Here is a 27657-nt window from a genome sequence, read left to right as displayed (position 1 = left end):
CGGTCTCTCAAAGATACGTCAGGCATCACTGCAATCCAGAACAGGTAAAAAGATGCCAGAATTCTGGTTGCCTGTGCAGTTTTGAGTGTAACTTTTGCAATAGGTGTCAGGTCATTCTATCACAATGCAGGACGACTATGGCAGTTTGGGTCACAACGGAGGCAAAAGGGAAAATGGATCAATTAGGGACCGGGTCACAGACATCTTTTTGGTAGTCATCTTGGCTTCCTGAGCCTGGTGATGAGCTCTGGCTGCGCTAGTGTCTGAGCCCTAGATATAATCTATGTCTTGTAGCCTGGAGAAACTAGTATTGCTTGACCTGGTCACCACTGTGAGCGTGACCTCCTGTACTGCCACTGTTGCACTGAAGATCAAGACAGAAATAGAATTCCATCACACAGCTAAGAAAAAAGATCATCATTTGAAAGCAAGAAGAAAAATACAAAAAGAAGAAAGCCCTCCCAGAGAAATCCAGCATCAGAGACCCACGGATCGGCCGGGCAGACGAGGCCGGCGGGCACTGAAAGCAGCTGTTAGGCCGGGACGGCCCGACTGAGGCCGAGTCCCGCCCCGCCGCGCGAGCCACAGCCACGTCACGTGGGGCCGCGGCCAATAGGCGGTGCCCGCGGCCACGCTCGCGCAGAGAGCCTCAGGCATCCCTAGCTCGAAGCGCTTCCCCGGAGGGCAGCTCCGCCCCCGCCGCCTTCGTCACCGGGCTCGCAAGTATCGCGAGAGCAGACGGATTCCCTCACTCGGCTACTTCCGCCCTCTCCGCAAAGCCTCGCGAGATCTCGTGTCCTTTTTCTCCGCCGCGCAACAGCGGGTCTCGCGAGCGGTGGGAGGCTCGGCCGGGGCGGTCTAGGTCTCGCGAGACTGCGCCCAGCGCCCCGCCTCCGCGGGAGAAGTCTCGCGAGAGCTGGGGCCGCCCCGCCCGGGCCAGCTCCCCCTGGCCCCCCGCTACCCTCCGCGCAGAGCTAATATGGTGGGCAGCGATGGACTCTGTCAGGCCAGGTCAGTGGGAGCGGGACGGCCGCCGCCGCCTGCCGCGCTGCCTCCGCCCTCGAGGGCCGCCGCTGCCCCGCCCGGCGGGACCCCCGCGGCCTGGGCCATCGCCTCGCACCCCCGCACCGACCGGCGGTGGAGCGGGGCCGGCCCGAGCGCGGCCGCCGGCGGCGCGAGGCGGTTCGCGTCTCCTGCCGCGCTGTCCCCTCTCTGCCGGTGCCGTTGCGCGACCGCCGGCGGCCCTTCGTACGGGAGTGCTGCCCCGGGCCTGCGGCGGGCGGGAGCGGGCGGTCCGTGTCGTGTCCCCCCCCCCCCGCTGCTCTGGGGCACCCGTCGCCCCCCGCCTGGGCCCGTTACCGCCCCCGGCGGCGCCTACCCCCACCGCGGGAGGCGCTTTGTTCTCGGCGACGGTGGGGCCGGCTTCGGGGCCCGCCCGCTCGGCGGCGGCTGCCCGGGGCGCCTGGCCGCGGCTGTAAGCCCGTCCTGCCGGGCCTCCCGTTATTCCTGACGACCATTTTTGTGCCTTTTTCGGTTCCCGCTGCAGCGAACGCTGCGGCGGACGAGGGATGTCGTGCCCATAAACGTGCCTCCTCGTAGGGCTGAGGCCTGAACGGTTCTCGGCTTAATTTGGGGGGTCGTGTTAATTGTTCGGATGTTCAGGTGACGCAGTTGTTGTTAGCTGTTGATGATGTAGCATTTACTTTCCAATGAAAGTGTAACTGTAGTGTATTAAGATCAAAGCAAACAGCAAACAAAGGGTAAGTGTTCTGCCGCAGATACAGCGTTTGGTGTTTGTGCTCGCAGGAGCAGCTCAGTGATGTCAGAACTAACACCATTTTCCCCACTGTTTGTAATCTAGGTTTTCTTAAACTTTTACTATATGAAGCTCTTTAGACCTGAGGGAGTATATCATTGGTACTGTCCCTTTAGTTTGCTAGCAGTTGAATTAAAATGTTCTTTTTGTGAACCACTGCTTCTCTTTTTAGGAAGTTATTTATTCTCCCCGCATAAAAGCTGTTACAAGGTTTATTTTTGTTTCTTGTTTGTGTGTCGTTAGCCTGGCACTTCATGCTTTATGTTTTCTTCTATATTAAAACCTGTATCTCTCATCTGAATTGGTGAGGTACATTTATCCTGTTTTGTAGATGGTAAGCTGAGACAATAAAGGTCAAATGTGTTCAGGTGTGTGACTATGCTGGTTACTTGCATGACCTGTATATACCTAGTATTACAGATACTCTTAAAATTCATCTTAGTCACACATCTACATCATTAGGTGTCTCAATCCATTTAGAGACCTTTCCACATTATGGTTTACTTACAGTCCTAGAGGAATGTTATTTTTGGCTTTTTGTTTCTGATTTTACCATTCTTATGAGTCTTCTATCAGTGTTCAAACCTTCCCTTCTTTCATGGCTGTAACCTTTGCATTGGTTTTTGTTTTTCCTCCCCAGAAAGCCCTTACCAGCCGGTAATTGAAGCATTAGAAAACTATCCACAAAAGAAGTTCTACAATGTCTCAAAGCTTGGAGGCGCCAAGTATGGTAATGATACTTTTTAGTTGTTTATAACCAGGATGGTAGCAGCAGTAGACATGCACCCCTTACTGCTGCAAAATGTTAGCAGATGCAATTGTGAATATGTGAATTCTTAATAGGTGTATTTGAAAGCTTGTAACTTTCCAATCTGCTATTGCTGTATGAAGCTGGTGGGGGTGATACTTCATGTAGCTTTTTTTTCAGCGAGGGAGAAAGTATAGGTGTAGCTGGAATTTTCAGCAGTGCTCCAAATCAGAATAACTTTTCTTTTGAAGAAAAGAAATAAAAATGAAGTGACGGAGAACTCCTATGGAGTACTGCAAAAATATATACGGTTTTTACTATGATTTTGTACTATTTCTTGGTGTTCTAGTTTCACCTTGCCAGCAACTTCAGATAGTGGGTAACTGTGTGTTTCCTCAAGCACAGCTTCTACTGCGGTTGCTGCAGAAAGATGATGTTTTGTGGTGATCAAACAATTGCTTAATCTCAACATGTCATTAGTATGTAATACAACACTAAGTGGTATGTGCCAAAAAGACTTTTATTTGGTCTCTGTGTTTGGTTGCCTTTTAAAAAATAAAAAAGTATGCGCATCTGTGATGGGACAGGGGAATACACACGGATGGAGAGAGGTACAGATGAGTGTCAACTGGAACAGGCTTTACTCTTGCAGATAATCAAAACATACTTTCCTTATTTCCTCCCTTTGCTTTCATGTTAAACTCCTAAAATACTTACCTGAGGTACATATTAAAAGATATTTGGGGGTTTTTTTCCTCAGTTTTGTTGTTTTATAAGGTCTGAATTACTCTCCTATTTTCACAGAATTCATGATGTGTTTCTTAACTAAAAAATTACCAGTGGATATTTCACTTTAAACCCATATTTGACAGCACTAATTATTTCCCTGTTGTTTGAAGGGAAGAGAGAGGGGAGCTAGTGGGCAATGGCTGCTGAAAAGTTTGTCCAACAGCTGTGTGTTCATGCAAATTTCTGCTACTTGTGAAAAATTAAGTTAATTTTTGCGATTAAGGAGGAGGTGGAACGCTTCTGTGTGTGTCTTTGTCCAGGACAAAGCAGTAGTGTGGTAGTAACAAAACCAGTCAGTTCTACAGCAGTTTTTTGAAAAGCCTTGTGACAAGAGTGGAAATATAAACAGAAGATATGACTTTCTGTCAAGATGTGCCACAAAGCTTGGAGCAGCAGCGGATATTCCTGAAGATATTCAGAGAAGGTGTCTAAATAGACTAGACTAAGAGTGTCTTTGTCTTCCAATAGAAACTTCTGTGCAGAAGTTGGAAGCCTCATATTAACTAGATGCTAGCAAGACGCAAGTAAAAATTAGGCAAAGTGTAGGACAGCACCGATAGCAGATCCAGCATCTGGAATTGCTCATTGCATTTGTTGCTAGAACATTCATTTTGGGTTTTAGCTGTTTGCCCTCTGCCTTGAGGCTTCTGACTATAATCTGACAATAAGTGCCTGTTTAAGTTAATTGGATTACTAATGTAAATGTTAATTGATTTATTTGCCAATTTGCTGGGGGGAATCTGATTTTGTAGCATTTAAAATAGTATTCTGTTATGGGGAAAATGGTAGCTAGAAAGAGCTTGGAATGATTTAGGGCAGAGGGGACATCTGGAGATCTAGTCCAGCCTCCTGCTGCGACTAGAGCTAACTTGGAGAGCTGTTCTCAGTTGGGGTCTGTAAATCCATGTGGATGGAGATTCCACTGGATCCTGTGCTTAACCACCCTCCCTGTGAACTTCTTTTTACTTGTATCCAGTCACAGCATCTCCCTTCCTGTGCCTTGTGGGGTTTTTTTGTCCTTTCACTGTGGACTTCTGAGAAGTCAGGCCTCACCTGCTCTGCAGTTCCTATTAGGTTGCTTACTCAGCTTGGTCTTCTCAGGGTGAGCAAACCTAGGTCTCCCAGCTGCTCCTGTGTGTCAGGTGCAGTAGCCCTGTATCCATTTTAGAAGGCCTTTCCCTGGATGTGATCTCATCTGTTAGGATCTCCTGTATCCTGGGAGGCCCAAAGCTAGGCACAGTATTACAGGTGTGAGCTTGGTAGTGCCTGATAGAGAGAAGTAGTTGCTTCTCCATAGCTGATGGCGGCCAAACAGCCTGTTAGTTAGATTTATCACTGTAAGGATGTACTGCTTGTTATTTGTAATCCCAAGAAAAAGCCAAATGGTTTTCTTCTGGTAACTGGGCTTTTAAATAGCGGGTGGTGGCATTACAGATGGTTAAACATGTTTTTGATGTCATTCTTACATTCTGTTGAGTGACTTGTCTAGTTAGACAACAGTGGCTAATATCTGAGAAGGGCACACAAAGACATCAGAGTCAGCAAATCCTGTATTAATAGTTTGTGGACAAACTTCTGGATTAGGTTGAGACCACCAAATCTAACTTTTTTTTTTGTTAAAGCCTGAACTTAATTGGTTCACTCTCTTCTTCCAACTAACTTTTTTTGTATTTCTCACTGTTCTCATAAAGTCATTTGCCCGCTTGAATGGTGCTGAAGATGATGGGATTTGCGAAGAGATGTGAATTAATCTTGACTTTTTTGTTTGCACTGAATAGCGACATTTGCTTTTATTCTCCTACTTTTTTCATTCTGATTTCCAGTTCCCTAAATTTTCTTGTGCCAGAAAGCTGCTTCTAGGCAATAATTTAAGCCAGATCAGTAAGACTAACTAAAGTTGTGTTCAGTGAAATGTCATTCTTTATGTTTTATGAAATGTGTTTAATTTTAGGGCACATAACAGAACAGTTTCTGGTCTTCATGTCACTGTTTATAAAAAAAATAAAATCCGGCATTGGATGCTTTTGGCTTGATAACTCAAGTAATGAAATTGTGAAATTTACAGTTACAAAATGTTTGTGAGTGTTCTAATTGTTGTTGCTTTCCACCCACTCTGATCAGTAATCCCAGCTCTAGACTCCTGGCATCTCTCTCCTGCCAGTGTAGCATACCTTCTTAAATGTCACTGTCATAACACAGTGCGGTCAAGCCATTGGTATTTTCCCTTCAAATCCCATATGATAACTCATCTTCTGCAATCTATACGTTATGCAACTGACTGTTCCATATTGTGTAATGATGATCAAACTCAAAAGCAACTGGAAAGGCAGGATCCTGTAGCTCTCATTCTTCCAATCCCTAGCAAAGTGGAATTCTTGAGAAATGTGAGATTGTAATTTATAAAAACCTACATGAGCTGAAGGTGTTGCACTAATTCAGTTTTTACTTTGCTTTACCCTAGATACTCTGCCTTATTCCATAAGAGTGTTGTTTGAATCCAGTGTCCGTAACTATGATGGCTTCTTAGTGAAAGAAACAGATGCTATGAACATCTTGGACTGGAAAACAAAACAGAATAATGTTGAAGTGCCCTTCTGTCCTGCCAGAGTTGTTCTTCAAGACTTTACGTAAGTGTGCGTGTGTCAAACACCGAAATAATCTGTGTAAACTCACTGAGTTGTACGTACAATTCTTCGGCATTAAAAAAAAATAGCACCTCGCCTTTTGATAGCGAAGGGTCTGTCTTTTTCAATAGAAACTTGTGCACTGCTTCTGCTATCCAGTAGATTACTTGTGACAATGACATGTGATGCAAGGGTAGGAGTTGTTCTATAGGCTACCCTGGTTTTAGTGTAGGTTGACAAGGCTGAAGCTGTTGGCGTACAAGGAACACTATAGGGTAAGAGCCAAGACACAAATGGGAGTGGTGACTTTTTGGCGTAGCCAGGTGGCTGACAGTTCATTGAAATACGTAGAATTCTTGCTTGAGAGAACTGAAAATGAAATATTGTTTACTCCACAATTTTATGTAATCCAGTTGAAGCCATGAGTGATACGTATATTTCATAAGATGTCTTTTAGGATATTAACTTTCTCTGTGATTTGTGTATGGCATAGCTAAAAGGGCAGTCCTTCAGCAGTCTGCAAATATTACATTTAAGCTGTTTCTCTGACTCATTAACTGTATCGAGTGAGATAATTAAAAAAAGGAATTGTGCTATTAATAATAAAAATGAGGTAACTTCTGCTTAGCAAGGAAGGTCAGGAAGACTTACATAGTATTGTGTTATATAAACATTGTCCTCCCCTCAGTGTTGTACTTCAAGTACACTTACCTCAGTAACAGCACCAAGAATATTTTTGTAAAATGCTATGAGCTTCAGAAGTGGCTGGCTCTGTATGAAGAGTAATAATACACGCTGAGGTGTTAAAATGTCTAGCACAAGCATTGTTTGCATAGCAAGGCCCTGTTGTAAGGGTAGTAAGTATCTAAAAATTAGTTTTGTAGTAAAGTACAGTTGCACTTTGGAAGCATAGCAAGAAAAAGGAGAAATGTAATTCTCTAAGATGTTCCTATGTTCTTGTTTGGTATGTTATCTTCAAACGTGTGGTGGCGTGTTGTGAATGAGTACCAACTCCATTGACTTGTAAAAATGTTTTAAGTTCTTTAAATTTTAGAGAACGGAATAGTAAGGGATTATCATCTGACATGGAACTTAGGTAGACCCAGACTTAAATCAAATTAACTTACTACAATATACAAGCTTCTATTGAATTTTAGTGTCCTGTGTTTGTTATACTATTTTGTTTTTCCATCTCAGTGGAATTCCAGCAATGGTGGATTTTGCTGCCATGAGGGAAGCTGTGAGAAATGCTGGAGGAGATCCTGTGAAAGTCAATCCTACCTGCCCAACTGATCTCACTGTTGACCATTCTCTGCAGATCGATTTCAGCAAGTGGTAACATGCCTCATTCTTTTGCTGAACCATACATTTTTGTCTGATACTGAACTGTGGTTTCACTCTGGTCTTAGTACTATCCCATCAAACCATTTGTCATGTGTGGATCCCTGAAACTAGACCTGGTGGTATCTGGTTAAAATGGATAAAATGACACTCTTGAAGGAGAGAAAGAATGGTTGTGAGGGGTTATGGCTGAAGCTGGCTGACAGCCCAAATTCTGGGCAAGAGATTGCTGAAATAACTGGGTCTGCCATGGTTTCCAGAAAATAATATGTCTTAAGCAAATGAGGCAGACGGAGTTTGTAATTTTCCTTTGCCCTGTTTTTAGTGCTCATGTTATACAAAACTTTTTTTTAAATGTGACCGCCTTGTCACAGCTCCAGAGAAATGCCTTGCAATCCTACTGGACAAACTGAAAGACTGTCACTTCAGCCCATAGCTTATGATTGACTTTTTAATTCTTTTATAGGCCTATATTTTATAACAGATTAAAAAAGGCTGCGTGTATTTGCAGAGGGAGAAGTGTACTTGTAGGAGTCTGGAAAAAATATTGGGACTAGAAAACTGACAGCCTAGTTTTCCTTTTCTGACAGGCAGTAATGTGATGAAAACAGCCTGGGGCTGCCTTTTGCTAGAAACATAATAGCGCAGAAGAGGACAAATCCGCGTTGTTATTCAGTGTTTGCTGAAGTAAACACCGAGTAAATCATGCAGCTCCTCTCTGCGTTGTCCCCCGTCCCTCCATCACGAAGCTTTTCAAACTCATTTGGAATTGTGTAAATTGCTCAAGTTCTTGGGGAATTTAAAAAGTTAATGGGGGAAGAAAGCCTGCAGTCAAATGGGCATGGGTGTGTGAGTTGTTTCTGTGGACCTGCCAAATACATACAGGATTTTGGTTTGGTTAGTATTAGAAGAGAGAGAGGTGACAAAATCATTTGTTGGGTTGCACATGTGTTTCAGTTCTGTGGTCTGTCCGTTCTTGTGTCTGGAGGGACAGCCGATTCATTTGCAATTAGGCTGGCCTAAAATTATCAGAAAGACCAAGTGTTGGCAAGAGGTCTCAGCATGCTGCTTTGTAAAGATAAATCCCGTTTCTGCAGTTTCACTTTTGGAAAGCTTATGGGATCTCAGCAGCTGCTGGCCTGTGATAAGAAACTCTTCGCCGCAGGATGGTTTGTGCTGCTTTTATATAGCTTCCCTCTCCTGCTGGCCAGAGGCTCCCGAACTAAGTTGGGATTTAAGCAAGGTATCCTCTGTGGCCATGCAATATCCTGCAATTCGAACAACTAAGGTTTTCTGTGTTACTAAAGCAGAAGAAAGCAGTGGCTTCAATTACAAATCAGTGATTTGGTCAATATTGAAAGGTAAAAAGTCATCTATTTTTTGCAACAAGCTTTCTTTGGTCTCATGCAAAGACTGAATATTGTACAAATAAAGGGTAGTGTGCTATATGGTCTTTATTTTTTAAAAACCCCAGCTTTTCTGTCTTGCTTCTGACTGACTTGAATAATGTATACAAATTCTCAAAGGCTCAGATAAATTTTATAAGAAGCCTAAGTAAATAATAAAATTACGTTTCTTTCCTTGAGAAAGCTGTTTCTGTAATGTTTCCTCTATGGATTTAACAAAGCATGTACAGTACTGTCTTAAAGAAACATGTTCAGCAAGTCCACCACTTGGATGAGCCTCTGCCCACACCTTCAGAGTTTAAACCCGAGTTTAGCCTTTGCAACGTGGTTTATAAAGATTTCTGGTCTGTTTTGAGCAAATTGAAGGAGTTGTTGATCTGGTGTTAATCTTTCAGACAATCCAGTTCCAGTCACTGATTACCATACTACATTAGCTAACTAAGCTTCTCCAGTGGTAGTTTACTTTGCAACAGGATTGTAGTAAAATAACAGGGTTTTTTTTCAGGTAATGTTCTATAATCTGTTGAAGGGATTACAAAAAACAGAGCGGGGGGGAAAAAGAGCAAAATCCCTAATGTATAAATGATTCTTCTGTTTCATGTTACAGTGCAATACAGAATGCTCCCAACCCTGGAGGTGGTGATTCACAGAAGCCGATGGCAAAGCTCTCTCCACTCAAAGCGCAGCCTCGGAAGCTGCCTTGCAGGGGCCTGGCTGGCTGCAAGGGGCCCTGTGGCGCTGGAGATGCAAGTCGCAACTCAGGACAATTTTCTGCGCAGATTGAGAACACGCCTATCCTCTGTCCTTTCCATCTTCAGCCAGTGCCTGAGTATGAAAGCTGCTTTTTTTAATTATTTGCACCCTTCTGTGTTGTTAACCACTGCCTGTGACGGTTCATAGAGATGTGATGATTTTTTTCTAAACAACCTTCTGTACTCTTCACATTTGCCATAGACAGGTTTTGGCATCTAGAAGAAGGTCTGATATAGCAGATTTGAATTTCTCTACAATAATTTTATTTTTTTACAAGGAGGGCTTTACTAAGCCCAGTGCAGATGGCCAACTGTGTGACTTATGGCTGTGATTTTTATTTAAATTTTGAGACTTCCCTTGTGGTTTTTTTTACAAAGGCAACAAAGCATAGGAGTAATCCGCTATGTGTTACCAAGTAAACTTCAATGAATAAATCAATGAAGCATTGATTTATTTCTAAAAGTAAATTTTAGCTTTTCTGTGAGAACTTTTCAAAAGTCTGTGGCTCTTAAGAAGACCAAAGAACTAGCCTGTACATCATTGCCCAGCTTCTATGGAATCTTACAGTCCATCTGTCACTGAGTTGAAATTCAGTGTATATCCTGCCTGTATGTAATGGCCTGGGGGAGCCTCATCTATCTGCCTTCTCCAGATTGTCAATATTAGTAACAGATGATTGCGTACCATTCCATCTATGACAATTACGTGTAATCATCCTCTTCTTTCAGCTGACACCTCTTTTCCCTGATAGGCTGTTCAGATCCCTATCTTCCTGTCGCGGACAGGTGTAGAATTTAAAAGCTGATCAAATCTGTATCCCACAGTGATGTGATGCTGATTGTCTTGGTAATCTTACAGATATGCAAATATTCCTGCTCAGCACAGGAGTAGGAATGCAGAATTAGTGATGTTTTCAGCAATATTGATGTTTCTGGCAGCAAAACAGCAGTGGTATTTATTAAGCTGCAGTGTGAATGATGACTGTCCCTTGGGGCTTTGCAAAGCAGTACAGCCACTAGCCTTCTGACACTGCAGAGAAGTAAGGGAAGGGTCATGATGTAAAATACACGTCTAGAAAATTGAGGACTTCCTTCCTGGTACAAAGCAAGTGCGTTCCCTTGTCCCACCTTCTCAACGCAGAGGTTGTTCCTCTTAAATTGTGGATTACTCCTGTATAATGAGTGTCAATATCAGTAATGCTTGCTAAGAAAAGATGGATCATTTTGTGAGATGGTACTGATGAGTGCTTGTGAAGGGAAAATTGTGGCTTGGAGGCAGAAAATACAGAAATGGGGGATAGTTACAATTGCCCTGATGGTCTACTTGGCTGCTAAAGGGCTAGGACTGAACATGGAGAGTGTTTTTACCTGAACTGGTGAACACTTGGTTCTTTACCGTAATTGAATTCTGAGGTGTGCAACCTGTAAGACTACTGATTGGGGGGGGGGAAAGCTTCTGTGTATTGTAGTACATGCTGGGAATAGATCTCTCAAAGTGAGTATTTTTGAGATCAAATGCTTTAGGCAAACTACACCTAGAATAAACATGTACTCAAGCACAGCACAGATGAAATCAGTTATTTTTCACTGTTTACAGAAAGCTTGCTGCAAGGAAGGAATTATCTTTGTTCTAATAAACCACTTCAAACTTTGCTGCAGGCTTAAATGAGTCTGTCATCAAACAAGCAAAAATAACAACTTGTTCTTCTGTAATTTGAAATAAATTATGACAGTGCTTGTAAACTTGATATCTTTCTAGGCCTGAGACAGTACTGAAAAATCAAGAGATGGAATTTGGCAGGAATAGAGAAAGGCTTCAGTTTTTTAAGGTATGTCTGTGTACCTGTGGGCATCGTATTGGTTGTGCTTCAGTTGTCTTAAGAGCTTGCTCCATTTGTATACCTGTGTTCAGGTTTAGATGATTAAATGTAATCCTTTGGAAATGTCAGACTCTCAAATCTGAATTTAATATGGGAGCAGATAATTGGCTAATAACATGGCTTATGACTTTAAAAATTGTTAGGCATTAGAGATTTTAAATCTAGGCATTGCTTAAAGGGGAGATAATTTTTTGTTTTTCTACCTTGAAAAAGTTTATCCTGTTTGGTGGTTGTCAGTGTGAAGGCAGTGGACAAAGTAGATCTTTGAAGCGTTAGTCTTTGTGGCTAGCCAAGGATCTGCTACATTGGTATTTGATGTTCACCCACTAACTTAACGTGGTTTAGGAATCCCATGCAATGATCTAAAAATCTTTTCATGTAGGTAGACCAGGGGGTTTCTTTCTGAAAGTTACAAATTAGCTTTTACATTATTAAAGAGGGAAACTGCCAAGCTGAATCTTGTTACTAGTTTCCTTTTTTAAATCTAGCGGCCGGAGTTTGCATGTAATGAGACACTTCTCTAAATTGCGTCTTCAGTCTCGTCCAGGAGTGTAAAACCTAAACTAAATTCTGCTATAAATGCAAGTGCTAAATACAAGGTTTGTTGGCTAAATGCTAGTCTTGGCTGTGCTTGGAATCAGTTGTGTGAATTGGAAGGTAGGAGATCTATGCGGCCCTGCTTTTGAAGGGTAGGTATGAATTATTGATTCAGCCCTCAGCAGGAACTGAATGAATGGTTTTGTTAATGGTGAAGAATGTATAGAGTCCAAGGGGATCACGTTCTTCTGTTTGACCAATGAGCAAAAGCTGCTCGCGTAAATAGCAAGTACTGTTTTATTGCATATTAACTTTGTCATTTTAGTTATGTTCTAAGGCTTGACTAATACCTTTGAAAAAATGCAACTTTTTTTTTTCTCATTTTGGAAAAACTACAGTGGAGTTCAAAGGTTTTCAAGAATATTTCTGTAATTCCACCTGAGACTGGAATGGCGCACCAAGTTAACTTGGAATATTTGTCCAGAGTTGTTTTTGAAGTTAAAGATTTCCTATATCCAGATAGCGTGGTTGGCACAGATTCTCATACAACCATGGTAAATGGCTTGGGTATCTTGGGCTGGGGTAAGTATGCTAAGAATAACTTGGTAGCACTTTGAAAGGTGTACTAAAGCATTACTGTGAGAAATACTTTCCTTCCCACTGGGCGTTTGTGTCTCACGCATAACAAACTATGTCTTAATTCTTCATCAGAGTGTTTTTTGTCTAAAAGTAATCTCAACTAACATTTCTTTCCATCAAGATACTGCTTTTTGTAATTTAAAGAGAAAATAGCCAAAACACAACTGATACTCAAACAAGTGCTGTTTGTACATGCATGTACAGAATTTATATGAGGGTTTCTTTTCTCTTGGAAAGACAGTTCTATATCTAAAATATTTTGTGGGTGACCATGGAGTCTAACTTCAGCATTGGTCTTGCTTGATTTCATTTTTCATGTACAAATATTTAACAGAGAACTCGTATGTTTCTTGCTGTAGCCTTTAGGCTGAATAGGATGGGGTTTATTAGATTTTTAGGACCTCAAAATATTTATAGTTTGTTACTTAGTGATGAAAAGCCACCTAATGTTCTCCTTCCAGGTGTTGGGGGGATTGAAACAGAAGCGGTGATGCTGGGGATGCCGATTTCTCTGACTTTGCCTGAGGTGGTTGGGTGTGAACTGACAGGCACAGCCAGCCCACTTGCCACATCCATAGATATTGTCCTAAGCATTACAAAGGTAAGTAAGTTTTCAAACAAAGCACAGTTTGTTGCAAGTTCTACCACTGGTGTTTGAGAACTGAATGAAATGCTGGGAGTATTTTAATATACTTTTAATCTTGACAGTGCAGAAAGATACAAATAATCTCTAATCATTTTTCTTTAATAGTCCTCCAAAGTAGATTTTTTCTTTTTCTTCTATAGTGGTTTATTTACAGGCCCTCTTACACTAAAAAATAATAATAAAAAAACCTGAAAAGAAGTACATGTGCAGAGTTGGATTTGGGAGAGAAGCCTTGTTTTCCATTTTTCCCCCTGCTGACAGCACATAGGCTTATTCTGTGGCTTGGAAACTTTTTCCGGATACCCTTTGTGTTCTAAAATACTCCTGCAAGGCACAAGGCCTATCTACGGCTGTCAGCTGGCGTAACTCAAGAATCTATTTTCTGAAGACAGGATTTTGCCAGGGTGGCACAAACTGTCACTGTTGTAGTAGGTGAAGAGCTAATGTCAAAGCATTGGCGAGCTGTGGTGGCTTTGAAAATACATTCTTTTTTCTGGTGTGATGCTTTCAGAAGCGTGTGTTCTCGACTAGGAAATGTGAAGAACACTCAGTTGCAGATGGAGGTGTGTTTTATTATGTCAACTGCCAGAGCAGATTTTTAGAACCCAGTATGTTAATGGGGCTTGGGGTTTTTTCGCAAATGTGGGCCTTAAGGTTTCAGCTTTCCATTTAAAAATGTTCATGACTTACTGCAAATTGTTGCAGCAAATGTTGCTTGCATTGTACCTCTTCATGTAACAAATGTTGTTGTTGTGTGTTCTTTTAAACAGCATCTTAGGCAAGCTGATGTTGCTGGAAAATTTGTTGAGTTTTTTGGGAGTGGAGTTTCCCAGCTGTCTGTAGCAGATCGAACCACAATAGCAAATATGTGCCCTGAATATGGTGCTGTTCTGAGCTTTTTCCCTGTTGATAATGTGACATTGAAGCACTTAAAGCATACAGGTAAAGGTGAAATGAAAATAGTGTTTCATTTGTTTCATTGTGATAGTAGTTCAGATATGTGGCAATGTGGGTTTTGCTTAAAACTCCATAGTTCTTAAACAGTGACTTTCTGCAGAGTTCTGACAGGGATTTAATGTATAAAATTCTGCTGTACAGTGACAGACCGTGTCATGGGATATACTTAGCTACAACTTTTATCCTGTAGGATCTCATGCATCTGAGTAGTACTTATCACAAAAATTGTACCATATGTATTTACTGTTGGCTAGTGTTGTGGGACACTTTGTATGTGGTATTTGGGTCTGAGTTCCCTGCTTTATTGGCACGGCTGTTTTCTCTTGTGGCCTCTTTTGTCTCTGTGTATCGAAGTGAGGCTGTGGTTGTTGTACACACAACACTGGCATGTAGATAGCTGACTTGCCCTTGAGGTTTGTGTCCAGCCTGGTTCATTTGCCTAATACCTCATTTACTAAAATCATGTTACCTTTCAACATCCAGAGTCCTTGTTTCTGAAAGCATAGATAAACCTTTAAAAGAAAAATATTAAGAAAATTCTCACTTACAGCTTGAAGTGTATAGAATGTAAGTCGTCTTGATATGAAATGAATCCCTTAACTACTTGTAGATTCCCTACAAAATCAAAATTTACAATGATTACTAGAAATAAATGAAATTGCAAAACAAATTACAACACATTTCTGATTTTTTTCACAATGTTTTTTTTTTTCTTTGAAGAGCATTATTTCGCTGACATTTCAAGCTAAGCTAGAAGGATGTCCATTCCTTAGCAACCTACTGCAAATAGAGAAAGCTGCAGGGTAACAGATAGCAAAAAAAAAAAAAAACCCCACACTCATTCACATTAGTAAGCCTTTCTGAAACTGAAATCTGTCACTTGTATTTACAAGTTAAACACTTCTAATAACAAACATTTTTTGTCTGGTCGGTGCAGAGCAAGTGAAACATTTTCTAACAGTAGCCAGTAATACTGCCTGTTATCAGCTAAGCACATGATGTGTATTAAGCAAGTAAATCTTAAGAGACAAGCTTTATGAACTTCAGGGACAAATCTGTAAATTTAATTAGAGTTGCAACTGCTAGAGTTGGAACAGCTCATTTTGTTCCTTGATAAGAAGGAAAGTTAAGCCAATTTAAAAAGAAATAATTAAAGAAGTATTTTAATCCATGTATCATTCCTGAATAGCTCCTGGAGATTGGGGGGTGGAAGTGGTGTGCCTTGGAAAAAAAAGTAGTTTGGATGATATGCGTGAAACAGCCTTAATTTCTGAGACTTCTGTGTTTCAGTCTGCTTATTTTTGATGTGATTTTTCTCATGTTTGAAATAACCTTCCTAAGGTTTTGACAAGGCCAAGCTTGAGGTCATGGAAGCATATCTTAAAGCTGTGAAGTTATTTAGAAATGATGAGAGTTCTTCCAGAGAACCTGAGTATTCCCAGGTATGCTTGAAATGACTTGTTTCTGTATGTTTGATTCCCATAACAATAATGGTTTAACAATTTTGTCTTGTGCTGTAATTTTCATTGCTTTTATTCAAGTTGCATGTATTAACTCACAATTTTGAGAAGCAGAGTATGTTTGCAAAATATAGAGGGGCGGGAGGGAAGAAGGGAAGTGCAATAACACTTAGGTCAGCTAACAGATGCTGAATTCCTATCACTCCCAAGTGATCGGGGAAGTCTTATGGATGATAGAAAAGTTAGGGATAATGTTAAAACACTTGGAATAAGATGAATAGCCTTTTACAGTGGGCAGTCTTGAAAACAGAAGCCCAGAGTTCTAATATCTCAGGACATCAGATTTTAAACAAGAGGTCCTGGATGTCTCAAGAGTGTATTCAGTGTAATGTTAGGCTGGGATTGATAACGTGTGCTTTTTCTTTGTTTCTTTTTAGGTAGTGCAAATTAGTCTAAGTTCTATAATTCCGTATGTGAGTGGCCCCAAGAGGTCCCAAGATAGAGTGGCTGTTAGTAACATGAAAAGTGACTTCCAAGCCTGCTTAAATGAGAAGGTTTGTACAACTGATGTGCTCTTCAAAAGCTTTATTTCCTATAACCTACGTGTGTAAATGTGCTGTTACTTATTCCTTACATACCTGCTGAGCCCTCCTTATTACTATATGAACAGTTCATCCAGTGATACTCTTTTCTTGCTTGACAAGCGTCCCGAGGGTAGTAGCTGATAAATCATAGGTGTGTTTGTCACGAACATGAACTTCCAAAAATCCTTAATTTCACAGTTTAGATTGCTAGGGAGGAAAAACTTAAGTAATAAAGGGCAGAAGCTTGGGAAACATGTTCTCATTTTCAGAATTTTTTTTAAACATCTGTTTTTTACTTAATTTCTAAAACAGAATTACTGTAAGAAAAAACTCATCATGCAGCAAGACTTCCAAGATTTGTAGCTAATCAGTGTTCTGGGTTCTTAATTTAGCAAGTGATTTTTGCCTGCAGCATAACTTGATGTCACAGAGGAAATTATTTTTCTCTGAAGGTGATATTTTTGGTTAGGAGTATGCATAGGTATCTAGGAATGAAGCTAACACAAGAATGCATCTTCATTTTTAGTGTTTATCATTGAAGTTGAAGACTGGCAGGAGTATTGGAAACATTTACACTTAGACACTCTGTAAAAATTATTTCTGTCCGTTTTAGCATTTCTGGTTTGTAGTGAGGTGTGTATTACAGAATGGTCAGTTGTGCTGGAGAGAGAAATAACTGATGGTGGCTCACAGTGGTGGAGGTTGAAAGGGACCTCTGGAGGGTGACTGAGTGCTGAAGAGCTGGAAGGTGTGAAATGTTAATGGAGCTAGTCTGCTTTTAGTTATAATCCTCTTCCACTTAAAATCTTGGGTATGCTGCTAATTCAGAAACAAGTATTGTATAGAATTAGAGATGTACTCATAAGGGACGGTTCTTTCATGTATAGCAAGAAATGAGCATGGGATCAACCATGCTTTAACTGGCATTTGTTCGCAGTTGTTGCAATGTTAAAGCAATTACAAAGGAAGGATGAGACCAGTGTATATGTGGAGAGGCATGAACTGAGGGGCTGCTTTTAAAATCTGTTTAAGGGTTCCTAGCAGGACAGCTATTATTTTAAAATGAGTGTTCACTTGGTGTTGCCGTAATGTCATACTTTCTGTACTATAACTGCTAACATGTATTTTTGTCATCTAGTCTGGTGTTAAAGGGTTTCAGATTGCAGTTGAGAAACAGAATGACACTGTACCTGTTCAGTATGAAGGAAACGAATACAAGTTATCTCATGGCTGCATTGTCATTGCTGCAGTAATCAGCTGTACAAATAATTGTAATCCATCTGTCATGCTTGCTGCAGGTATGTTGTGACTAGTGACAACTAATTTGATCTTAATGCTGCTCCCGTGTTTACACAGCCTTTACCTTCACTTCTGTAGCTTCTTTGTAATGACCTGACCTAAAGGTTTGAAACTAAACTTTTAGCCTTAAACTTGTATGTTCTGGAGGTTATATAGTGAAAGTTACTTTTCAATAAAACAATCTTAAAATCTGTGTCATAAAGCAGTACTAATGGTGGGAATTATAAAATATTTACGTTTGGTAGTATGTCAAGAGGTAGCCAGTTTTAGGGCTCTTTTCAGGTGGATGCACATAGTGACACAGTTGATGCAGGAGGTGGGCTTTAGCCTTGACTCCATCCTGAATGATGGTAGCTTGAACTACAGTTAGCTGCAGAGTCTGCAAGGAAAATCTATACTGCTGAACAATTGTTCTGTGCCTTAGCCTCTAGTTAAGCAGTATGTGCCATACCTTTGCAAGCTGCGTACGATCTTCCCAGAACAGTTAATCCTCTCTCAGACCTTGCTTTCTCCTTTTGAGGTCCTCTGTGGCCAAGGCAAGCTTCCCTTTGAGGCCGTGTGGCCTGTCTCAGAAGAATAATAAATGGATTTGCTCTGTCAGGTAGAGCATGGGAAAGAGGGTTTTTTCTTATAGAAAAGAAAATGGGCATCTACGTTATAGGAATGGGAACAAAAACCTGAATGGTATCGTTATGAGTTAAGAAACTTTATTCAGCCAAGTAGTTGCTTTAATAATTTAATAAACTGAAGGTCTGCTCATCCTGGGGCTTTTTATGCTTAATTTAACTAAGAGGTAGTATCATATAGAGGTTCTTTTAAGGGATATAAAAAACAAGCTATCTTTTTTGGGGTGTTTTTTTGGTAGGACTCCTGGCCAAAAAAGCTGTTGAAGCTGGCCTAGTGGTTAAACCCTACATAAGAACAAGTTTATCACCAGGCAGTGGAATGGTTACCCATTACCTCAGTTCAAGTGGAGTATTACCATACCTCAGTAAGCTTGGGTAAGTTGGGACTCCTACTTCATTTGTCATTTTAGGAAAATAGTACACATGGGGTTTATCAGGTTGATAAATATGGTTGATGTTTGTTTTGGGGTGGCTAGTTCTTAACTTACTAGATTGTCATTTTAACTACTTGCTGACTTAAAATTTACTATGTGTACATCTCTACCTCATCTGAGCTCTGTTTTTTCAGTAGCGATACACTTAATTGTAAGTGTCTTACAAGACAGGATGCACTTGCTTATATATTTTAAAAGTGGAACCTGGATGTAAATTTGTCAGGACAGTCTGTATTAGTATTTTCTTAACATTGCTGCTGTCGTGGGTTGTTTAGCGTGGTTTTGGTTGCTCTGTAGCAATGACAATTAGATTATGTTCATAATTCAGCTGTGCTCTGTGAGGAGTGTTACTGCCTTTGCCATTAGTCATGGGACTAACAACATCTTGAGATATTTTATTTGACTTATCTTGATTAATTACAAAGATGTTACCTTGTATCTTTGGGCTTGCATCAGTGAGATGTAGTGTCTGCTGTTCGCTTCCTAAAAAGTCTAATTGTCAAAGTAAAAAAAAAAAATCTTCTTAGTGATTGCTAATAGAAGCAGCTGTTTTGGTAACACATTGCTTGTGATGATTTAGTGTGCTACTTGATTTGGTTTTTTTCCAATGTAGGTTTGAGGTTGTCGGTTATGGATGTTCAACCTGTGTTGGAAACACTGCCCCCTTGCCAGAAGCCATCAGGAATGCAATAAAACAGGTAAAGCTTTAAGGCCCAGTTAAACAATCAAGAAATAACAGTAATCTATGCAAAATATACTATATCGTTGGTCTGGACTTTGCATGATGTTTTTGCACATCTTCTTGTCAGAGGGAGACCAAGGTAGTGCATTGCTATGTAAAATAAACATACTAAACAGTATTTGTAGAATACAGATATAAATTACAAGATAAATATATAGGATCTAATCTTACAGAGGATGCAACGTGTAGATTTTTATCATAAGTGAAGAGGAAGGTTTTAAGGAGCTATGTGCTTGACTGATTTTTAACCAGCAGCGTCTAACCAGCTCCAGCATTTGTCTCCTGTGAAGCAGAAGAAAAATGCAAGAAATAAAAGGCAGGAGAGGACTTCACTGAAGTGACTGAGAACACATCAGAGGGTCAGGAGTAAAAAGGAGGAAGGGGTAGTGGGAGAGAATAGAAGCCTTTAAATGGAAATGTTAGAATAAATATTTGAAGTGGAATGCTAAAAGCACATCTGACTTACTCAACAAAAAATAGCACAAGCTTTTGAAGTATCACGAAGTCCTAGAAAAACATGTATGGGTCTGCCTTTTCAGGGTGATATAATTGCCTGTGGAGTATTGTCTGGAACAAAGAACTTTGAAGGACGTCTCTGTGACTGTGTCCGTGCCAACTACCTTGCTTCTCCACCGCTAGTAGTTGCTTATGCTATTGCAGGCACTGTTAGAATCGACTTTGAAAATGAGCCTCTGGGTAAGTATTTCCTTACGTCTTACATTTCTGCATCTAATGCATACGTAGTAGAGGCTTCTTCACATGCATTTCAGCATACAAAGCCAGTATATTTGAAGAGAAAGCAGTCACATTTGGTGTTCCTCCTAGCTAAAGCAAAGCATCCACTTAACTGATGAAATTCTTTGCATATCTGGTACCATCTCCGAACACCTGAATACGTACATATTTATTTTCTAATATAAATATAAAGTCTGATATTTTATTCTTCAAAATTACTATTCTATTTAAAATCTTACTCAGGCACTGGCTATAATGGCAAAAGTATTTACTTAAGAGATATTTGGCCCACCCGAAGAGAACTTCACACAGTGGAGGAAGAGTGTGTGATATCATCCATGTTTAAGGAACTGAAAGAAAAAATGGAGGTAAAAATGGTCTTTTGTTCTATGTAACTTAAGGATTGCATTTCATTGTAGCTTTAGAATATCTTCCAGTTGAATATGATTGGTTTGTCAGTTTTTTCCATTACTGTAAAGGAGGACTTAACTGAGATGGATACTTCTATTAAGTAGTGATTCTTAAGTAAGATGCGATAAGGTAACTTGTAGTATGTAATAGAAATTAAGAAGAAAATCACTAGTAAGTCTTTGGTTTCAGAATGTAAACAGATCATAAACCAATTTCTCTGTTCTTTTTGGTTAACTTCCTTTTTTGTAGAAAGGAAACAAACGGTGGAATTTACTGGAAGCACCAGAGTCAACTTTATTTCCCTGGGATTTAAAATCTACTTATATCAGATGTCCTTCCTTTTTTGATAAACTTGTAAGTACCTCGAGTCTGTCCACCAGATTGTATGCATTACATTTAAGTAAAGGAATAGCCATTCCAGTAAAGTTTCAACGTTTGAGTAACAAATTTGATCAGCACTAATACTTCTCAGTCTTTTAAATGCTGTTTGTATTTCTGGAATGAGTGGAGCCTGTACATCAATGTGCCTTCATATATTGCAGGTATGTTTCACATCTCTAAGGATCTTGGAAGAAAAATGTGTTTCTTATTTTTGTTGTTATTGTTCTCCCCTGCCCCTTCTGTTATAGGCCAAAGAACCAGTTTCACCACAACCAATTGAAAATGCCCACGTCTTGCTCTATTTGGGAGATTCTGTAACTACAGATCACATATCCCCTGCTGGAAGCATTGCAAGGAGTAGTGCTGCTGCTAAGTATCTGACCAACAAAGGGTAAGAACTTTCCATATTAAACAGCTCTTAATTCTATCAGGGGACTGCTTCCTGTGCCAAATAATTGATCAGCATTGTTGCTTTACTTTAAGCTCCACTTTATGCAGACAGGGGTTTATATACATGGAAAAGCAATGCAGTAGTTGTTACTGCCATTTATAAGTAATCACCTTTCTCACAGTCTCTAAGGTTACAACAAAGACCAGAGACCTACTCTTAAAGAGCTCGTTCTCGTATCTGTTGTTACTGTTCTGCTTCCAAATGCATGCCAAAGCGAAAATAGTGTACTCGTTCACAAGTCAGGTGACTGATACTCTGTTGATGTGAGGTTAGTCACTGTTATGTCATTGGCCTCAAGAACAGTCAGGTAGATGCACAAAACAGATGAGAAGCTCTAGAAACATATTTAAAAAAAACGAAGCCCAGTTGTATAAATGAATGTGATTGATGCTCAACTTACCTCCGCAGCAGTGAGCATCCTGCAGCGGTAGTGGGTGCCTTTCATCTCTGCTGAAATTCTGAAAAGACACAGAACACAATGCGGTGCTGAGCTATTCAGCGTCACACCTCTGAATATTTTGGAAATTATATTGTTGTGTTGTATTGCAAAAGCATATTATTATTACAGTATCAGTGAAGCATGACAAAACAATAGCCTGTGGTGTGGACTCTTCTTTCTAACTATTGCATTCAGTCTGAATGAATAGTATTACAAGAGAGAAAGAATTAGTGGGCCTTTAATCCCAGGATGGTTGGTTGATTTATCAGTGAATCTCTCCTTTTGGTACAGTGCTTGTGAATAAATATGCTGGTAGAGGTAAGAGGATTACTAAACAGGCTTGTTCCTACAACATAATTCTTCTGTAAGTACCATACTGCTCATAGTACTTATAGTGAAGTCATTGAAAATGAATTTAAAAGTGCAGCTTTCTTCATGAAAAATCTAGCAATTACTTACACGGTTTTGTTCATGATTTATAATAATTGCGTTTGGATGAATAGTTCTTTACATCTTACACTGAAAACTTAGAGATGCTGCAAAAATTATTATAAAAATCATAATTTTAAACCAGATAATCTTTAAAATTACTGATTCCCTTTTAAATATTATTCTTATTCTAGACTCACACCTCGTGAATTCAACTCTTACGGAGCTCGAAGAGGTAATGATGCTGTGATGACAAGAGGTACTTTTGCAAATATCAAGCTTCTGAATAAGTTCATAGGAAAACCAGCTCCCAAAACAATTCACTTCCCATCAGGACAAACGGTAAAAGTATATTTGTTTGCATAGCTACACTGAAATTGCGATGCGGATTTAGAACTCACTCAAACTATTTCACTTTGTTATTCCACAGCTAGATGTGTTTGAAGCAGCAGAGTTGTACCAGAAAGAAGGCATCCCTGTAATTATTCTTGCAGGAAAGAAGTACGGACTGGGTAGCTCAAGAGACTGGGCGGCAAAAGGGCCTTTTTTACTGGTACTACTGGCTTGTTTGGGTTTGGGGGGGTGGGTTGTTTTTTTTTCTGGAGGTGCCTAAGAACACATTGTTTAGTTTTGGGCATGAATATGTTTAGATATAATACCATGTTTTGTTTTTAAGACTTCTCAAGAATTTCTCTGCTAGAATATTCATAGAAGAGAACCACTAGTCAGGATAAATCTGAATTTCCTAATTATATAACTTAGCATCTTAGCCTCCAGACTTGGAGATAAATTAGACATTTATGTAGAGCTGACCTCTGTTTGGTCTCTGTGGGCTATTAAGTATTTAGCTGTAGGAGACTAATGTCCACTAGTATTTACAATATATTCCAAGTCAGCCATTTATTCATGTAGAGTAATGGAAGCAACTACATTGGGTCTGGGATTTTCTGACTGCTAACTGCAGCATGGTCACTGTCTGTTAGAAAACTCCATTTCTTACTGTATGGGCCTGCTCTGCCTTATTTGCTTTCATCTAGCTGTAAAGCTAAAAACCATTATCTGCTTGCTTACAGGACTCATGCAAAGCACTCTTTTTGTTCTTCAGTTGAAATTGCAAGATTTTGGACAGAATATGTATTTGAAGCATACTTTTGCATTTCACTCTGACTACTGTACTGAAATAGAAAATCACTTGTGTTTTTGCAGGGTGTTAAAGCTGTCCTAGCTGAAAGCTATGAGAAGGTTCATAAAAGTCAGTTGATTGGAATTGGCATAGCTCCACTTCAGTTTCTTCCTGGGGAAAATCCAAGTACTTTGGGTCTCACTGGCAGAGAGCAATTTTCTATATTGTTTCCTCCAGAGCTGTCGCCCGGAATGACTTTGGATATTAAGGTATCTTTACAATATCTGTTTAATTTCTCTGTTGAATGTACTGACGATTGAAAGCACAGAAAGAAAAGTTAATCCTGATGATAAAAAGCAGGAAAAAACCAAAACTTAATTCTCTTTGAAAGAAAGCTTATAGTGTCGCCTGAAGCTCCTCATGACTACTGAAGTTTTCCAAAGTACATATTTGTGTGTTCATTCTGTGCAAGTTTTTATATAACCTGAAATTCTTTATTGTTGTTTTGGGCATTGTTTTCCCCCCTCATGGGTGCTGACTTAGGGTGGAATTGGGTCTTGTCTCTCAGCCTGTTTTAAAGACAAGGGTGTGACTATTTGAGAGAGGCTTCAGCTTTCCATTCTGTGTAAAGGAACCATTTGCCCATAATAACACACTTTGTGCCATTAGGGAAATGACTTTGTTATCAGTAGGTATATAGCATGCTCCTAGCTGGATCTAAACTGCACAGTAAAATAGTCTTCATTCTGTTCCCAGCAGTGTCTCGGACCTGCAGTGGCAGATAAGTGGGTTGAATTTGCTTGTGTTCAACAAACCTTGGGGTTAGAATGTTAACTGGGAATAAGCAAGGGGAAGTGAAAACAAAACTTACTTGTTCTCTCTTTTTTGCTTTTGTTTTGAAGACAAGCACTGGAAAAGTATTCGGCGTAATTGCCTTGTTTGAAAACGACATGGAGATAAGCTTATACAAATATGGTGGAAGTCTAAACTTTGTGGCTCGAAGATTCTTATAGTGGCTACTGACTCTAAGGGTACCTTGCATAACTGGTAATTCTGAAAATGCCTTGTGTGAACCCAGGAGTCTGTACTGTGGAACTGCAAACAGTCCTAGTGTGCTCAAAGTTACTTCGTCCATGGATGTAAAAGATTGTGAATCATTGTAACTGCAACAAGATCCTTCCTGATATTAAATAATATTCTAATGGTGCTATTAAACATTGCTAAAATCAACATGTGTGTTGTGGCAGAAAGCTGTAAGTATGGAGGGGATGTTTTATCAGACCATTTTGTAAATAAACTATGCGAAATCTGAAACCGATTGTGCTGAAGATTATTATGTAAGAAGATTTTCTGCAGTTCTTTAAACTCAGTTTTTGCACCTGTAAATCTGTGTACTGCTGTTTGTTGGTTTAAGGGTAGCAGATGGTATGGAATGTTAAAGGCCAAACAATTACTATTTTTTTTGCATCCAGAGCTTAAAACAGATACTCAGTTTTTGAGTTTTTGCTCTTTAGGTTATGGGCCCGTGGTATCCTGTATCACAGATCATGACTGTCTTACCTTTATTATGGGATTATGTTTCATCTGGATCCATATTTAAAGCTGCTCATGCTATGGAAATATTGTGTGCTTAGAAGTATGGGAAACATCTTTGCATTTAAAAAAAAAAAGCTCACAGTTATTTTGTTTGTGCAGGTTAAGTGTCACACCCCTCCTTTTTGGCAAGCTGCAGTGTCCTTGGATGGAAGTTTGTCCCATCTACTGCAAGGGATGCAGTCCGTCATTTGACATGAGTTTTTACTCTACTGTCTGCGATATCATTAGACAAAGTACCTCCCCTTAGTATTTTAACCTGTAAAAATCTTTGAAAACATTTATTAGGACTGTTTAAATAGGACCTATGTCTAATAAGTTATAGTTACTTGTCAAATGTTAAATAGCCGAGGTAGCCGTGCTGCCTTTTAATGCTTTCTAATGTGCTGTTAGTTCACAGCTCTCCCAAACAAGCATCGTTCCCCTGCTGAAGATTCCCAGAATACTGAACAAATCTGTCTCTTGAGCCATTGCGACTTCTCTAAATTTAATTGTTGGCACATTGGTGGTAAAAACCCTCTTCCGTATTTAATAGTAACAGAAGATGAATAGTTTCTGAAAAAGTGCTTGTTTTGCCACTTAACTAAGCCTTGAGAGCTTCTAATCGGTGCAAGTGAGCCTTCAGCTTCAAGATGCTATTTCTGTGCTCCTATATCTTGAAAAGCTTCATAATACCACTTACAGTTCAAGTAGAGATTAATTTCTTTTGGAGAACAAAACTGCAATAACTTGCTTATAAATTGTCAAGATTTTGCTTTAAGATTATTTGCTTTTGATAAACATTGTCTTAAATATCAAAACTTTCAAGAGGACTATATTTGCTTTACTACATGTGCTTTCAATTTATAACCAGACACTAAGCTAGTTGACTTGCATACTAACAGATGCACTGTTCAAATCTTTAAATAGTGTGTTTCTGACATTCCTTTTAAAAAAGCCCACATAAAAAAAGCCCTGGCATCATTAAATCATTACAATATATTAATTTTTTTCACAGTTCAAAAGCCAAATTAATTTTACTCTGCTGGCATAACTTTGATAACCTTTTTTAATTTTATTGGACAAAGTTCCCTAAATTTTTAAATTCTGTATAATTTGTTTTTTTATAGTTCACTAGTTTTGCTGTGGTTTGTTTTCTATTAGTCAAGATAAAAACCATTCTGGTGACTCCTACCACTGATATGGGTGATAAATCAATGCATTTTTGAATATGTATATTCAATTGAATGCTGAATGAGTTTCTGTTCTGTGGTACACTTTTGCTAATTTTATCCAGAGTTATTGAGCAGATTTTATTTCTTGTACAACAGCATCTAATGCTTTTTTTTGCCCAGCTCAAAGGTATATATTCTTGATTTAGCTCAAGAGAATGCATGCTCATTATTGGGGAGCAAATAAGAATTTTGTGCTGGCACATAATGACACAAATTACAAACTTATTTAAAACTTGTGTAACTGCTAATGCTTGAGCAGAACACAGCCTCCCACCCTCTCTAGTGCAGTAGCACAGTCTTTGCTTCAGAAGGAGACGGTGATCCAAGCCCATGTCAAGGTAAACCGGTGGTGTGAAGTGCCATTTCAAGGGATGCGACTTACCCGCAAGTTGTCACCAATAAAGCTAGTCATCTCTTTTGAGATGCGATGGGTTTCATTGCCATAGCAACTACTTAAATTCTGCTGCACTCCGATGTGTTAAAATCACTGACAGCTTTTGAGCTGTGTTTTGCACAGTTGCTCTTCACCTTTAGGCTCCTGCTATTGTTGCTGTGATGGGTCCAGCCCTAAGTATGCTGAAGTCAGTAGCACCTTTGTGAGTTGTGCAGCCTCGTGTTTCTGCCCTTAGGATCTTTACGCCTGAAGCATGGCGGGTGCTGCGGGGAACACCGCTGCTTAGGTACCCATCTCCTGCTTCTCATGTGGTAGTGAACTGCTGGAGAAGATGCTTGCCTGACTGATTATCCATGATAACGTGCCCGTCCCCTCTCCTTTGTGCAGCAGCGAACACTTTAAAGTCCAGTTCAACCCGGGGCAAAAGGGAGACGTTTTAACTTTGAACACGCTGCTGGGATCCTATGAGCTTTAGATGGGCAAGAGTGACATCTGCTTTCTGGCAGTGGCGGGGTACAGCACAGTCAGAGGATTGCTGTGATGGCACACAAAAAACTTTGTTCAATTAGACCTCTTTGTAGTACCTTAAAGTGTAGGAGGAAATGTACCTCTTTGAAGAAGTGACTCAGTGTTAGATGTATTGAATCTAGAATTCTCTCTCCAGTTTGATTTGGGGGAAGAATCTGTTCCAATTTTTCTAAATGTTTTCTCTCCTTGTGCCCCTTCTCCTCCCTCCCCCTCCCAAACTACAAAGCTTTGGGTTAGTGTTGACGTCTGTACATTTTACACCTAAGTATAAGGACATTATGTATATTAATCATATTTAAGCACCTGCAAATCAATGTCTGCTGTTTAAAGCCAACAGAACAGTGTAAGTTTTAAGTTCAGTAAGTATTGTATAGATATATCTTAAGTTCAATTCATGACAATTGTGCATAAAATGTTACTGATGCTGTAAATTATTTTTAATAAAGAAAATTGTATCACAGTTCTTGTATGTTACCATCTATTTTGAATAGATAGTATGGAATACACATAAAATGGTACTGTAAGTATGTATGAAAGGGTCGGGGGAATAAGGAAAAGGGTGTAATTATGCATGTTTTGTTTTTCTTGTTAGCAATGTCTCACATGTAGGCTTCCAAAACATGGTTAGGTGGTATAAAAAGAGGTTTTCTGTGTTAGCTGAGCTCTAGATACTAGTCTG

At 39.9% G+C, this 27657-nt stretch overlaps 1 protein-coding gene across 3 annotated transcripts; it reads left to right on the top strand.

Moving 5' to 3' along the window:
* Positions 1 to 664: 664 nt before the first annotated feature.
* Positions 665 to 27438, top strand: IREB2 (iron responsive element binding protein 2). 3 transcript variants are annotated; one of them, XM_054837434.1, is made up of 22 exons: positions 665 to 1011; positions 2457 to 2546; positions 5815 to 5980; positions 7175 to 7312; positions 9332 to 9553; positions 11236 to 11305; positions 12292 to 12475; positions 12994 to 13133; positions 13949 to 14120; positions 15477 to 15577; positions 16033 to 16149; positions 17318 to 17477; positions 18344 to 18479; positions 19152 to 19236; positions 19820 to 19976; positions 20259 to 20383; positions 20676 to 20780; positions 21056 to 21198; positions 22321 to 22468; positions 22557 to 22679; positions 23333 to 23518; positions 24152 to 27438. In XM_054837434.1, the coding sequence occupies exons 1-22, from the start codon at positions 993 to 995 to the stop codon at positions 24260 to 24262; spliced, it is 2898 nt and encodes a 965-aa protein (XP_054693409.1). In that variant the 5' UTR covers positions 665 to 992; the 3' UTR covers positions 24263 to 27438. The 3 variants fall into 3 exon arrangements, with proteins under 3 accessions (XP_054693409.1, XP_054693410.1, XP_054693411.1); XM_054837435.1 differs by lacking the exon at positions 665 to 1011 and adding an exon at positions 1609 to 1760; XM_054837436.1 differs by lacking the exons at positions 665 to 1011; positions 2457 to 2546; positions 5815 to 5980; positions 7175 to 7312 and adding an exon at positions 8493 to 8679.
* Positions 27439 to 27657: the final 219 nt, after the last annotated feature.

Source organism: Grus americana, chromosome 10, assembly GCF_028858705.1.
Source record: "Grus americana isolate bGruAme1 chromosome 10, bGruAme1.mat, whole genome shotgun sequence".
In the NCBI taxonomy this organism is placed as follows: domain Eukaryota; kingdom Metazoa; phylum Chordata; class Aves; order Gruiformes; family Gruidae; genus Grus; species Grus americana.
The sequence above is the reverse complement of the archived record's forward strand: the minus strand, read 5'-3'. Positions and strand labels throughout refer to the sequence as shown.

Excerpts from the sequence above, each read along its gene's own strand:
- IREB2 (XM_054837434.1), top strand. Across the intron at positions 11,306-12,291 it reads AAAGGCTTCAGTTTTTTAAG|TGGAGTTCAAAGGTTTTCAA; the intron begins GTATGTCTGTGT and ends GAAAAACTACAG. Across the intron at positions 19,977-20,258 it reads CTTTGAAAATGAGCCTCTGG|GCACTGGCTATAATGGCAAA; the intron begins GTAAGTATTTCC and ends AATCTTACTCAG.